A 16395-nucleotide genomic window follows, 5' to 3' on the forward strand; every position below is an offset into this window, starting at 1 on the left:
ATCCTAATGGAGTCCTCTAAAGCAGAGCGCTGCACACACACACACGGCCCCGCAGTCGCACATCAACGCAACTCACAGCTCGTATTAAAACACTGTCATTCTTATCGTTCCGTTTTTAACGGCAGGGTATCGTGATACCTTTCTAGTATCGGTATACCGTGCAACATTAGTTGCCAGGCACTTACTGTCAAACTTAGCCATTATTTTTTCCAAACTAACTGGCAACTTGAATGCTGACGACCCAGAGATACCACGTGATACCAACGTTGATTTACTATCGGCTCACAAGCCTTGTTAGAAGTGGGAATCGGAACGTCAGATATCTTCCACAGAGATAAACAAAACATTCATTTTGGACCTGTCAACATTTTTAAAATGATTAATTCACAATCATGAAAAATGTTATCAATAAGACCTTTAACGTAAACTGTAATCTACAGAAAATAAAACATTACTGTTCAGTCAGATGTTTGATCCCTACAAACTAATACAAATGTAAACTAGATTTCTATGATGATGAACTGATTGTCGGGCTGGTTTAACTCCTGTTGTTGAAGACATTATGATGTTTTAAATGGTAGTAGAGACTTTTAAAAGTCAGCTAAGCAGACGGAGGAGGACGGTCATTAAACTTAGTATAACGATAAACTCCTCCTCGTTTCCACAGGCACCAGACTCTGACCAGCAGGGACTGTCAGGGTCCACACACACACACACACACACACACACACAGACACACACACACACACACACACACACACTCACACACAAACACACCTTTTCAACATGGTCCAGTTCTCTTTCATTGGCATATTCATCTCTCATTGTTAGTAGCGCATTATATATAATATCTGGGTTATAATAACATGAAGAGTAATAAGAAGAAGAATACTATATTTTACAGAACGGCTTGATTTGTCTGATGCCAATAGTTAAACTGCGCTTTTAATGTCATGATAATAAAAAAATGTCTCTCTGTAAGAATCACTATAAAATGTGTGTGTGAGTGTATGTGTGTGTGTGTGTGAGGTGAGCTGAGCTGAGGTGCTCTATAGGTTGCTGAAGAGTTCATTTTTCTTGGTCCAGTCCATTGGCGGGGCTCTCTTGCTGGAGCGTTTCTGGTGGGCGCGCTCTTTGACCTGCTGCAGCGACAGGTTGAGGGCTGGGATGGCGTCCGCGCTAAAACCCTGAATGATGAATAACAGGGAAAACAATTGTGTTATATTTAGGACTGCAACAAATGATTCTCTTCATTATCGATTAGTCTGCTGATTTTTTTCTAGATTAATCGTTTGGTCTGTACATGAAATGTCAGAAAATAGTGAAAAATGTCAATTCCAGTTTCTCAAATTCCAAGGTGATGTCTTTAAATGTCCTGTTTTGTCCGTCCAAAACCGAAATATTCTATTTAATACGATATAAAAATCCATATTTGAGAGGCTGAAAACCCCATTTTCTCCCACTTTTGCATGAAAAATTACTTTAACGATTAATTGATTATCGAAATAGTTGCAAAATAGTCATTATTTTTCTGTCTATTGTCTAATCAATTAGTTGGCTGATCGTTGCAGCTCTAGTTGCATTACATTTAAAAAAAAAAAAAATCATATAAGGTTGTTGTGCTGCAGGATGTTTCCTGAGACGTACATCAGATGGGGTGTTGGCAGGCGGGGTTGTGAGCGAGGTGTTGGACGAGGCGTTGGATGGAGAAGGACTGACGGACAGCTTTGAATCCCTCTCTGTCTCTTTTGCCCCTCTGCCATTCACCTGGAAACACAAACACTCATCATCAGCATCACTTCATTATTATACTAACAACTCATTACATATATAGACATTTATTAATTAATTAAGTATATCAACATTTGTAAGAGAGTCACATTTCAACTGTGGAGGACAGAACCTGCCAAAATAAAAAATGTACCATTAAATGTACCAAAAACAATATTAAAAATAAATATAGGCATTAATTAATCAATAAAATGTGACATAAATGGATATTTTTGTTTTAATAAATGCATTTATTTACCTTTGTATTAATTATATCTACTATTGTATTGTATTTTCTTTTTTATTTATTTATTTATTTTTTTGTATATATATTTTAATTAATTACTTAATTTATATATGAATTCATTGAATAAATACAAATAAAAGGGAAAATCAAATAGAATAGTAGAAGAAGCAAATTAAAACAGAAATATCAATTTATGTCACATTTTATCAATTAATTAATACCTACATATATTTTTTTATATTATTGTGGTACATTTAATGACATTTATTTATTTGTGAAGTAATTTTTCTCTTTTTTTTATTATTTTAATTTATTAATTTATTTGGGATTTTGGCAGGTTCCGTCCTCAATATTCAACAAGTGTGACTGGAAAATTCTTTATTTCCAGCCTTGGTGCAGTACCAGACCTCACCACAGGGGGGCAACCTTGGATTTGAGTTGATACCAGTACAACTTTACCTTGGTTAGAGGCACCAAGGAAGTGTTTCTCTAAGATAACTATTATCATAATCACTAATCACTTATAAGAGGTATTTAGTACATCTGTGGGCTTTCCTTGGATTATATTCGGGGAAAAGGCAAAAAGCACTTGTTTTGTAAGAGTGGTGAGATTTGAGACACTCCTGCTTCTCTTCCTGGTTGAATTGCTCATTCAGATTATTTCCTGCCCTCAGTGTTTTGTAGCAGTTTGAATGAGTTGCAAAGATTGCAGGACGAGGCATTTAAATTACTGCAGCCTCAGTATAAGTATCAGTATGTCAAACTCAAAGATTTTTAACCCACTCCATCCCATAACCCTTAAAAGACCACATCTTTTACCTCACAGTTGACTTCTCCCTGACCTCTCGCACCACCCCTCCCTCTCAGCTCTTCAGCTCTTTAACAAGCGTCTGTTACGCAGCAATACGTGGAACATGTAACTTCACTGCTGCACATAGAGTCCCTGAGTAACGGGAAGCTGCACTCTGCATATCTGGCCGAACGCCCGAGCGGAAGGCAGCCACGGTCGGCTCAGTGTTTTTTTTTAGTTTGTGTTCTGGTGTGGTGTATGAAGATACAAGTCTGGTATTATCTCTATCTTATCAACACTGATTTACATACAAGTCGAGTGTGTCCACCTGGGAACAAGACACTCTGGTAACATGAGAGACCCTCAAAAGGCATTCCTGTGAGGTTAGAAAAGCACACACACATAGTTTGTGTTTGTTGGAATATACACTGCAGGATTTCAAAGCAAAAGTTTGACATTTTGGGAAAATATGCTTATTCTCTCTCTGGCGGAGAGTTAAATAAGAAGATTGATACCACTCAATATCTTTTCGATCTGTTGATTTTGTCATGAGTACTTTGCACCGTGAATAACGGTATACACAAATCACGTTCTGCAGAACCGGCTGCATATATTTATGAAACAACAACACGAAGGCCCCGTAGTCCGAACCAGAACGGCAAACTTTATTACTCCTTTCAACCTTCACAAAGGCAGCACAGACCAGATCCTCTCCTTCTGTTCTTTTTCAAAATAAAAGCCGTAGACATTAGGGATGCTAATTTTGAACAAAACATTTAACCGATAACCGACCCTCGTTAACCGATTATTAACCATTAACCGACAAGATTAGTGCCCGGCGTAACAATACTCTGTCGGCCGGCGTAATGATAGCGAGTGTCCGACAAATCGTGTGCGTTTGTGCTACGTTAGCAGCTCTAGCGTTGCCGGTGGCTTCGTACTCGCCATTGTCACACACATTGTGACATAGTTTGTCAGCGCGGTGTAACTTTAGCGAGTGTCCGACAGACCGTGGCGGCGGTGAGTGTGGGGTTGTTGGTGGCGTTATAGCGATGAAAGTAGCTGTAGCAGTGTGTGTACAGTTTATTTGTTGGTGAATAAATGTTACAACCAAACCCCCAGGAAGAGTGCCGGTCGTCGATCCCGACTTTCGTAGTGGTCAAACGGCGGTACTGCAACTTCCGTGTCCGTCACGTGATGCATTGGGCCCAAAAAGACTTTTTCCCATAGGCTTATGTTGGGAAAGAGACATCTGTAACTCAGCGGATAATTTTTTTTGAGGTGAATCAACTTCCCAGTACGAACACCTAATTAGCCCTTATTAAAAAAATTACGTTTTTAAAGTTGTAAAAGAACTACTAGCTCAAGCGAGCCCAAGACGGGAGCCAACTTCCTGTGTCTTGCAACGCCGGCTTAGACTATCTTAAGGTGGGCTGTTAAGGTGCACCAGCTTTTCCCCTTCAAGTGACAAGCTGCTCCTCTGAGTTTTGCTCATCTTTTTAATTCATTATTAATATTTCTTTTAACGGTTTAACCGATAGCATTAATCGGTTCAAATTCTTAACGTCGATTTACAGTTAAACGGTTAATTATTAACATCCCTAGTAGACATATAATATTCGCAGGCGAGTATTCGCATTTTCATTCTGTTTATTCGTCTCACCCCCGGTGTGAAAAGGCCTCAAAACAGCTAGTCTGGCTCTGTCTAAATCAAGCACCTCTAAAGCTCACTAATTAACTATTTAGTTTGTTTAAGTTGTTTGTGTTCTCAGCAAAAAAGGGGCAAAAACAACAATTCTGCGTTTAACAGAGGCGTTATGTGCTGGACAATTTCTTGACTGAAAGCAGTAACTTCCTGGAGTCTCTGGTGGTTGCCTGGCAACAGCTAAGAGCCAAGAAATAGTCTGGCACATAATAACCCCCAAAAAATGGTGATTTGTTGTTTTTAACTTGTGTTCAGACAGAAAGCAAATTTTTGGCGGCTGCTGAGCGTTTCTATTTATTCACCCCAAACAGCTAATGTACCAACTGTACTGACGTTAGCTAGAAATGGACGCCCCGACCACGTCTGTGGGAGTGTGTTGTTTCTTTTATTTCCCTCCAGTCTTTGTCCTTTTTTTTTTAATCTTATTCCCGTACGTTTATGAAGCATGTTAATGAAGCTCCAGGATGAGCATGAATGTTTGTTTCAAGTTGAAACGTTTCCACACAATTTGTGGCTAACTACATCTTACTATTGACTTTATATGCAATCGTGAAATTTGCTTCACGTTATTGTGTTTCCTTTGACAGAGCCAGGCTAGCTGTTTCCCCCAGTTTCCAGTCTTAAACTAGTCCTTTAAGTCTGTGAGTGTGTGCACTTGCCTTCTACAGTACGTGGTGGCCAGTGTCATTGGTATTACGCCCAGATACTTCAGCAGGATTAACAAGAAGCTGCTACATTGTTCATGCTTGAAAGTGTAGCTTCTAGTTTTAATAGAACTTTTAAACAACACGCTGTAAACTGTGGCTCAAACCACTTCATCTACTGGATGATTTTTTATTTTGTATACACAATCCGTCCTTGGTCAAACACTTTCAAATAATTCAAAGTTAATGGAGTACTAGCTGGGTGGGGTTTTCCACACAGCACCGTACAATGAACGCCAGAACTTTTAGACAATAACAGGAAAGTCCGTTCAGTACACGTCTCTGCGATTAATAACTCACTTCGCCAGCGTCTCAGTTCTCTGATGTGGCGTGCCACACCTGAATGCCAAAATGCTGCGTATTACTTTGAAACCCTGTTCGACCTCGGCCTGCTGGACTGTGACTGTGTGCCACACGAAGAGCTACAGAGTATTCAAAACTATTATCGTCCTCCTCTTTGTCAGGAAGGAGAGGCTCCGTCGGAGAGGAGGGAAGTTGCCGCTGTGGGAGACCGACAGCTCCTCACACACTCTTCAAAGATCAAACCCCACTTTTGGCTTTGCTCTAAAGCAAATCTCCAAAACCAAATGATAGCTCTACACTCTTTTAAGTGTCATCCTGCATTTGTCTCCCTGTCTCTGTGATATATTTGCTGCTGGTGTAATCTTACCTTCTCCTCCATCCCTCCATTAATGACAGGCTCAGGCAGCGGACCTGTAGGCATGAAAAAGACACAAGAATCAGTCATTGGGACTCCAAAAATATAACTCTTCTCCTCCTGTCTGTCAGGACTAATGTCATGTCATGAGACCTGCGGTCCTTCAGTGCTCCTCTCTGCTAGATCAAGAGTCTTTCTGCAGCTCACCTTTCACTCCACCAACACTTACTCTATTACATAGCGCAGGTATGAGCACATCATCTATTATTCACACATGGTTCATCTTCTATGAGATGGTGCTCATCCTGGTCCTACCACTGGTTCCCAACCTATTTTCCTTGAGCCCCCTCCACCCGTACCATATTTTCTGATGTCATCACCCTAAAAAAAATTACAAATCCTCAAGCAAAATCCTCAGTTTGAGTAAAGGGATCCAGTGTATTACATGAGTTAGTCTTTTTTTTATTAAATCGTCTTTCTTTTATAAATATAACTTGTCAATTTTGTCAACATAATTGAAGTGATGACATCTTGACAAATTTGCCAAGCGAATGCAGATACATGATGCAATTTTTTTGTAACAACTTAATTGACTATAATAGCATTAGAGCCGAAATAGATTTTTTTGTTATTGTGGTTAAATAAATGTAATTTATGCTGCAAGTGGGAGAGCAAATAGGTTTTTGACCATAGTGAAAATGTTGTTTTTGAAAGGCTAAACGCCAACAAATATGGATTGAAGCAGAATATTTTGTTAGATAAAAACTAGGGCTGTCAAATTAACGCGATAACGTGTTAATGCAAATTTGTTTTTAATAATTTCAAATTTTTTTAAAGCATTAACGCAACTTGTGATTTACAGGTTGTAGCGTACTCGGTTTTGAAGCTAGAGTGAAGATACTGGTATCATATGAAACTAAAAAACCTAAGGAATCAATTGGTACCAACTATGTCATACTAGCTTGTCGCCAATAATACTCCAAACTTACGCTAAGTTTGACGAGGAAAAACTGGCAAGGCTATTTTCAAAGGGGTCCCTTGACCTCTGACCTCCAGATATGTGAATGAAAATGGGTTCTATGGGTACCCACGAGTCTCCCCTTTACAGACATGCCCACTTTATGATAATCACATGCAGTTTTGGGGCAAGTCATAGTCAAGTCAGCACACTGACACACTGACAGCTGTTGTTACCTGTTGGGCTGCGGTTTGCCATGTTATGATTTGAGCATATGTTTTATGCTAAATGCAGTACCTGTGAGGGTTTCTGGACAATATTTGTCATTGTTTTGTGTTGTTAATTGATTTCCAATAATAAATATATACAAACATTTGCATAAAGCAGCATATTTGCCCACTCCCATGTTAAAAAGAGTATTAAATACATGACAAATCTCCCTTCAAGGTACATTTTGAACGGATAAACAATGTCCGATTAATCGTGATTAACTATTTTAATCGATTGACAGTCCTACTAAAAATATATTGTGCATTTTGGAAATGATTACATCTATTTCTTTTCAATTAATTTTGACTTTTGGACTTAATACTCTGGAGTTAATGGAAATGTTTGGATCACACAAATTGGAAACAATCCTACGTAGCCACCACTGCCATATAATTCTACAAGTATAATACTAATAATATTAGTGTAACCTGATCTTTATCGGCAACTGTGCACAAATACCAGGTTTGAATAGAATGTAGACTATTAAGTGGCAAAAAAATACTGTATATCTTTTTAAATAATTTTACACACAGACTTTTGTATAAATTATCCAGTAAGTGTGTTGTTAAGATTTTAGTTATACATGTGTAAATCTAATTTTGACAACCTCAGAGCAGACAAATCCTGGCGCACCCCCCGAGATCATTAACGACCCCCTGAGGGGGGCCCAGACCCCAGGTTGGGAACCACTGATCTATACCTCCTCTTCTCCTCCTCCAATGCATCCACAGATCCCCAACAGATAGCTATAGTGGAACATTTCCCTGCAGCTTTTTCTCTTACAAATGCATTGATATACAGCCATGTTGGAACACAAACCTCATTTTGTAAAGGTATTTACCGCAGACAGACATCATCACAGTACCAACATATATCCCTTACCTTCCATCCCTCTGATCCCCTGCACAGCCCAAAAGTGTTTTCTAGCTAATGATGATTATTGCTGGAGATATAGCAGCTGGTCCTCCAGAGTTAATCTGAGATTGGAGTCCTCCTCAGGTCTTTGCTGTGTGTGTGTGTTTGTGTCTCTGACGCTGAGAGGAGCCTCTCCAAGTCCCAATAAGAGCTCCAGCTCCAGGCTGAGAGGCCACTTGGAGCGAGCGCCTTGGAAACCAAACAAAAGCTGCTGGCCGGCCGGGCCGCTCGGAGAGAGGCTGTATGAGTGTGTGTTGACGTTAAGAGTCACTGTAGGCAGGTGCCCTCTGAGTGGGCAGCATGTGAAGTACAGGCAGTTACCTGGGAAACACCTCGCTGGAATCTCTCCCCTGTTGGGCTGTTATTATTTATAATCCTGGACTGAAACACTGGAGGGGTTGAGAGTCCAGGAAAATCAACTGGGAGCACTGTGAACAATCTTCTGAACCATTAAAAAAAATATCAACAAAAGAAAAATCTATATCCTCTGTCCCGGAGACAGAGGGCAGCATCCCCCTCCCCCTCTGTTCATCGTCTGTTGCCATGCCAACAGCTGGCAGCAGCATGTTTACATGAGGGGTCTGATGGTGCAGAGTGGTACTCAGACACCACCTGCCTGGGAATCTTATTCTGTGGAGGGACGGCCCTCAAACCACAGACTGGACTAGGTCTCCCCCTGGGGGGTGTGGTAGGAACAACAGGACCTGTATCAAGTCAAAGTGCCTTTGAGCAAGGCACTGAATCCCCTACCAGCACCTGTTATGACCATATCTGACCTTTTTGTGGAGAGAAGGTGGTCATGTATTAATTTCTTGACCTTTGAAATAACAGTTTGACCAAAGAAAATCTAGACAATGAGCTTTTGGATATATCTTGTTGCCTTCATCAGCAGATGGAGTTATCACAGGACTGAAAAGTCATACTTAGGTCTCCATGACAACCGAGCAAACTCCATCTGCTGATGAAGGCCACGAGATGCGGTTGAAAGGTCGTGAAAATTGGAAAAGGTTTTTGTCAGACTATCCAATTATTGTTTCATGATTATTTTTGAGTGTCAAGTTGCACTGTGATATATTAAACTTTTGCGAGAGAGAGTTGAGCCTTTACAAACAACTCTGTGTAATCACACTTTGATCCGTCTGATCTGATCTATTTATGTCTAAAAGATTAACTTTCTCCACGGGGTACCAACATGAGCTGGTGGGGGTGGTGGGCAGGAAGTGGCTCAGCGTCTCTGTCTCTGTCTACGTTTCTTGGCAGAGAGAGAAAGAAAAGGAAAAGAGACACGCAGGACAGAGCGAGACACAGAGAGATAGAGAGAATTAAAGGAGGAGAGGTGAGCCAAAAGACAGTGTGACAGACTCTTAATCTGTCGGGAGTTGAGAGGGGGGTTCAGGAGGAGGCGGCGTCTCGTGTCTACAACATGTCTAGAACTGCGACTGACAATGAACCTGGAGTGAAACGTTACGAGCTAATTGGGGTCATTAATTCCGTCCTGGCCGGACGACGGTAGATGAACTGGAAATCTTTTTGTGTGTGTGTGTGTGTGTGTGTGTCGTCTCACCGGTGACATGGTCCAAGGCGGGGGTCACTCTGCACCTCTTAAAGAAAGCGTCTGTGTCGGCGTCCACCACCAGCAGACGTGCCTCATTCCCGCCGGCTTTAATGACGGCCACCACTTCTGAATGTGTCTTCCCGTCTACTGACTGACCGTTCACCTGACAAGAAACAGAGACTCGTTAAGTTTTCTTTTGGTACCATGGCTGGAAATTAGGGGTGAAAAACAAAATCGATTCACCTTCTGTATCGCAATTTCTTTTTACGATTTTGAAATAAATTTTTGAATGCCAGATTCAATATATTTGCTAATATCCGTTCCGTATCAATCAACCAAAACAAAACGCAGTCTGCCACAGTGAGCCAAAACAACAAAGCAGAAAACGGCGGAGGGTCTACGTGGATACGACCTGTAGCCTCACATTTTAAATCCAAAGTGGTAAACACTACACATACAGTAACTATGGAAACACTTTGGGTTTCACACATTGCAGGAAAAGCAGAGCCAGACATCACGGCTAAAGCTGCATGCTAACTCTGTCATGGACAGGAAACGCTATCGTATCGCGGCAATGTGCGGTCAAGCCAGCCGTCACTCACATCTCTGTGGTCAAATTAGCCATTGCTACAACTGTAGAGCACCCATATACTGACATTTATGTTAAATACAGTCAAACGTTCCCGATTGAGCTGACCATGGATGTATAAAGAGAACGGAGCTGACAGGAGAGCTAGAGACCACCTTGAAGAAGTTAGAGGAAGTATACAAAAAAGGTGTTGACAAAGGGAACTGTACATACAAAAACATATATGGAAATAATATTGATGGATTATATTCACTAAAAGTATAAAATATTATATGTCCCTTATATAAAGAAAATACCACTAATTTGTGCGGGAAATGTATTAATAAATAATGCCTGACAATGACTGATATATTTGACTTCAGGACATCTCTGACTACATACATGTTGAAAATCAAACATTTTTACTGGATTAATTTAGATATTTTCCAAAGTAAAAGTCCTTTGAAGTGTATGATTCAACTTTTCACCATGGTCTAGTGTTAAAAAAAGTTAATCAAAATTGCAACAAATCGTAATTGGGAGATAGGTGTATCGTCCCAGCCCTACTGGAAATCCTTAAAAATAATTTTAAAAAGGTTGCTATTGTTTCTTCTTGTCTTTGTTCCCACACAGAAGTGAACAAAGTGTTTTATCACTGTCAAGGATTTCTTTCTCAATATTATCACTCTGTCTGCCAGAGGCTCCAGGGCAGGAAATCCTGTGTGTCCACGCACAAACGCACGTACGCACGCACACATTCTTTCAACCACTTACTTGCAAAACAATCGTCATAATGTGCCTAAAATGATTATTATTTTTGTTTTAATGTGTCCTTTAAATCAACTTTTATGCCTCATGTTTACATGCTACAGTATGTGGTACTTGGCTGTGTTAACTCTGTGGTATACAGTATAACTCAACATGTCAGGTGGCTCACTCCCACACAGCTGAGTGTTCTGGGGTAAAATCACCATGGGAAAGCATGTGAGAAATGTCTCCAAGGGTGTGTGTGTGTGTGTCTGTGTGGTTGTGTGTGTGCGTGTGTTTAGGTCATAGGGTGGACCTGCATGTCTAAGCCAGTCCCACAGAGGAAGCTGGACAATAGCTGCTTGGCCAGTAACAGCAGGAACAATGGCCGTCCGCTCCCCACAAAGCCCCGCTCCTCAGTGGGTGGTGTGGCTGTCTGGGGCCCTCTGGGGGACTGGTTGAAACCCCTCACTAGCACAGACCCAAGTCTCCGTGGTACTTTAATCCCTCTGTTGTCTCTCCGTCCTCCTCCTTCTCCTCCTCCTCTGATTCTTCCTGTTCATTTCACATCTAGTTCTTATAGTCGTTCACTTATAGGGAGGAAAAGGGAGGCGTGCATGATAGTCCACATCAGTGGACATGCCGCCGCTCTGATTCAACCATGTGTTAAAATAACGCATCACACTGAATGAGTCAGACGTTCATTGTGTGTTGCTTCTGCTTCTTCTGGCTGAATAATAATAGGGAAGTATGGTTGGTTGAACGATATTACATGCACAAGGTTTTATGGTTGTAAATGTAGGACAATAAAAACACAGACATGTGGTCTGTGGTAGGCCTAAAGTACAGTAAAAACTGTCATACATTAGCTCAAAGCGTTATTGCAGCTGACATTTTGTTGAGGGCAACAGTATCATAGTGATTATTTTTCATAACTTTTGAACATTTTAATGACACACAGTTTATTTTGAGCATCTTACTGTATATTGCAGTCGTGCTTATGTGATCTGGAAATTGCAGTAATTCACATTGTAATTTTAGTTTTTGTTTACACACACATATCTCTCTATAGGCCAGTGCAAGAGGTGATTAGAGCAGACCCCAGACCAGTTAAGCAGCTGATTATTCCAGTGTGTGAGGCTGCTCACAGTGACAGTTACACCAGAGTCCTGTGTGGGGATTTAAGACCCCACACAGCGGCTGTTAGTTTCACAACACATTCCTCTGAACACACAGTTAACTTTCGGGAAAAGAGCCGACCCCTTCAGAGCACCAGGAGACCTGGTCCACTCAGATACTACTGGAGTATATATCTTTTTTTAGGTGGATGTGGATAAGTTAGAATACTTGTCTGTTTTAAAATAATGTATTTACTTTTATATTCTGTCCTAAAACAGTACGTCTAAATGTATATTTTAAGACCTGATGTTGAGCATCAATCGATGATGTCAATGATGCAACTACAAGGTAACTTCTACAAAGAGTGTACTTTGGGTACATTTTCACACCATGAATTAGTGGAGCACTGGAAAGGCATGAAGAGAAAATATTACTCTTTTATGTCATGCTTTCTATCTCTAATGTACCTTTTTGTATGTAAGTGAGGCCTGATTACACGCCCCGCTACACTTCTCTATTTTTATCCAAGTTAAATAAGTCACTAACGGCTGCTTAGAGCGGAAGTATGGCAGACTAATCAGATATTTTAGTGTCACTCTAAACAGTTACTTCTCACAAAAGATGATTATATTAGCTAGGGATCCCACAATACGATACTTAAGTCACGATATGATCTTATTGTGATATGCTGAGTATTGCGATATGCTGAGTATTGCGATAAGATATATTGCAATATATTACCTTTTTTTAAACTGCAGATTATGCAGTTTGTTAACATCTGTTTTATCTAATAAGATTCAGTTTTCACTCTGTTCATCTCAGAGTTTTCATTCACATATCTTGAGGTCAGAGGTCAAGGGATACCTTTGAAAATGGCCATTTTCCTCGCCAAAATGTAGCCTAACGTTGAAGCGTTATTCAGCATTCTTCCTGACAAGCTATCAGGAGATGGTTGGTACTTATTGTTTCCTTTGATTTTCTGGTTTCATATGATACCAGTATCTTCAGAATGAGCTCGCTACAGCCCGTCTTAAAGATGGTTATGTCAGTCAGGGTCGCGGGTCTCAGAGGGTTTTAAAACAATAACTACCAATTCGCCAAAATTTAGCGTAACTTTGTAGCGTTATTTAACGTTCTTCCCAACAAGCTAACATGACATTTTCTAGTTTCATATGATACCAGTATCTCCATTCTAGCTTTAGTTTATATAATAAAAGATCTATACTTGACATTAATGTATCGATACAATATTGCCTCTCAAAATATCGTGATACTATACTTTATTGATTTTTTCCCCCAACCCTACAATTAACGATTTAGGACAATTAATGAAGAAGTTGGAAAAAACTGGCAAGGACTTACATTAATGCTTAATGTGGCATCCTGTTCAAGGAGTTTCTAAACTAGAAAATCATGTCACCAGAACAATAATAATGTCCCTCTTATAACACCAGACTGAGTTACTGCCCTGCATGGTCTCACAGTATTCTAGCTTTGGCCTTGGTAAAGTACCTGTACTATCCTGTCCTTGGGCAGCAGGCCTGCCCTCTCTGCTGGAGAGTCTTCATCCACAGCTCTGATGTACTGGCCTGGCCGCGCCCGCTCGCTGTGCAGGTTGAAGCCATATCCGTTCTGCCCTCGCTGGATCACACAGAGACGTGGCCGCAGTTCAGCGCTCAACACCTCCTGGAAGAGACATGAGGAGAAAAAAAACACATACAATATGTTAATACGCTGTTATGTGACAGGCAATCAGGAGACCAGAACACGAGCGTTTAAAAATACCTCCACCATGGGTTCAGGAAGAACAAGAGGCACAAAGATTACGGAGAGCTCCAGTGAATCGTTAACCATGAATATAAAGCCGAGGTTGAACATACAGGTGGCTGCTGCATGCTGTGTGTTTTTAACAATCTTGTGCAAAATGAAGCTGTCGTTGGACTCCACGTGACTCCGAAACTGCTCGCCAGGAAGGAAGAGGGTCTCGGAGGCATGTGATTGGAGGTCTGCTGGGAAGGGCTGTGGAGAATTTGGGGAGGGGGGGCAGTTCTGGCCTTGAGGAAGGGACAGGTTCCGGTGTGGTCCGCAGCCCTACTCGCTCCAGGCTCCGAGGAGGACAATGGAAGCTGAGCGCTGACCTCTGACCGCCTCCCCTCGCCCTTGTCCCGTCCAGTCCCACTCTGGGATGGCAGGAAGAGTTAGAGCCGTATTGTCATCCAGGAAAAACTCCAGCTCAACTCCAGAACCTCCCTTCCGCTGTGTGGAAGAAGCAAGCTCTTTATTTAGAAAAGTGGGCTTTGTCATCAAAGAGGTCAGAAGACGACAAACAGGCGCTAAAGAGCTCAGGAGACGCAGCGCTGGTCAGGACAATCTTTGTCAGAGTGACCAAACCCGACCTGACTCTCCCTCCTCATCAGGGCGGCTGTGTGCTCCCGCCCTCTGTCAACCGAACACTCAAAGACAATGAACAACCTCTATAAATAAGTCTGACTCACTTTCTACAGAAAACACTGGCAGGAGGCTGATTGATTAAAGTTACTTCACTACATCAGTGGACATAAATGAACTGCGGACATTATAATAGTTGACTCAACAGTTTCTCTTGTATACAACTTGGCATGAGCAATGAGTGATTGTCACTTCATTCCATTATATAAGACAGTTATTCTGATTCTAACGCCCAACCCACCTCCGCCAAGAGTTAACTTTTCTCTCAGTAAAGCACCTGGAAAGAAAACATGCTTTGTAAACTTTGTGGTGGCCCCAAATGACACTAAGTAGTACTTTCAAACTGGGAACTTTCCTGGAAATCATGTGATGTAACAACAGTGCACTGCACACTCCACACTCTCTGCAGTTTAGTAGGTTTTTCGCTTATAGGTTTTGATTCTTCTGATTCCTCCCAACAGAAGTTAATTTGGACAAACAACCATTCTTACATTAGGGTGGATGGGTGGCTCTTTCCCTTACAGACACAAAAGCTTGATTTTACAGAAAAAGTGGAGCTTTTAAAGGATATTTGGACATTTTCGGGAAATATACTTGTCGGCTTTCTTGCCAAGAGTTAGATGTGAAGATTGCAGCCCGTTCGCACGAAAAGGCGTATGAATGCCATGATAATGAGCAAGGCATTTAGTGTGCTGTACAGAACGCCTTTCTTGATTTTTGGCATGGTCATTTGTACGCCATGTAGTTTGTACTGAGTCCAATGTAAACGCAACCGCATAAATAACCTACGCTCAGAGCTAGTGACATAGAATAAAAAGAGAGAGACCGCTTTTGGGGAGGTGGATGGATCCAACAAACACAGGACTTTTAACCAGGACACCGGTGTTTTTTTTTTTGTAAGTTACGTTAGTGACGTTTGTGACGTGTTTTCTGTACTTATGTTACATTGTTTACATTCGTATTTTACTTAGTTTACGTACTTATTTTAAGCCAAACCATGACGTTTTTTCTAAACCCAACTTAGTGTTTTTGTTGCCTAAACCTAACTGCGGATGTTACCGTAGTTTTGTTGTGTGGCGTACAAATGACACGTTAAAAGGCTAAAATGCGTCATGGTATTTATACGCTTTCCTGTGAGGCTGGGTTGGAAAATTGATACCACTCTCAGATTGATACCACTCTTATATCCGTTTTCCACCAAAATTAGCGCATAAATGCATTTTTTTAAACATGGGAGAACCCACTTAAAAATAGGCAATAGACTCCCCTTCCCATTGCCAACTTTCAAACAAGAGTTGGTGATTGTTGGACCAGTGGAAAGACTAACAAAGACGGCTTAAATGAGTTTCTGATTTTGTTTCTGTTGAGTTTGAATGAAGCGAGTTTTACCACAAAGGTAGGTAAAATGACTGTTGTCTGACTGGAGTCTGGTGGCTTTGAGGAGAGCATATTTATTGTATGGTTTGTATGCTAGTATATTATAATAATTGTCCAAATCCCTGTTGTTTTTATTTATCATATTCACTTCAACGCGCATCAGTCTTCTCATCTAACTCTCAGCATGAGAGCGAAGTTATTCCTTTAAACTCCTGTCACTTCACCACAGGTTCTTTTCCATAATGTGTAAATATCTTAAACAAAAACATAATGACAAAAACTACACAGTGTCACACATTAAATGTAGTGGCAGTTTGGATAACAGCAGGGTGTTCTCATCATCATGCAGATTGTTCATCTTTGTGTCCATTAAGAGCCTGCTGAGCAGCTGGAGTTTGTGCTTAACATTAATCCTGCTGATCAGATGTGCTCCCGATAAGAGCCCTGCAGCCAGAGCTTCATCATAATGGTGACTGATTGTACAAAAATGAATGTCTTTGATTGCACGTCCTTTACTCTCTCAAGTGTTACACCCAGACTTCAAGTGAAACCACCTTCTTTTAC

The 16395-nt window shown here is 41.0% G+C and overlaps 1 protein-coding gene across 1 annotated transcript in view; it reads right to left on the reverse strand.

The window, feature by feature from the left end:
• Window positions 1-328: 328 nt before the first annotated feature.
• Window positions 329-16395, reverse strand: part of LOC119501060 (Na(+)/H(+) exchange regulatory cofactor NHE-RF1-like) — a 36443-nt gene continuing 20376 nt past the window's right edge. The window contains exons 2-6 of the mRNA XM_037791141.1: window positions 13519-13692; window positions 9582-9735; window positions 5887-5930; window positions 1648-1767; window positions 329-1187 (exon numbers count right to left, since the gene is read on the reverse strand). Coding sequence (XP_037647069.1) covers window positions 1050-1187; window positions 1648-1767; window positions 5887-5930; window positions 9582-9735; window positions 13519-13692 — 630 coding nt within the window. The 3' untranslated portion in view covers window positions 329-1049. The remainder of the gene's footprint in view (window positions 1188-1647; window positions 1768-5886; window positions 5931-9581; window positions 9736-13518; window positions 13693-16395) is intronic.

Source organism: Sebastes umbrosus, chromosome 14 (assembly GCF_015220745.1).
Source record: "Sebastes umbrosus isolate fSebUmb1 chromosome 14, fSebUmb1.pri, whole genome shotgun sequence".
Taxonomy (NCBI): domain Eukaryota; kingdom Metazoa; phylum Chordata; class Actinopteri; order Perciformes; family Sebastidae; genus Sebastes; species Sebastes umbrosus.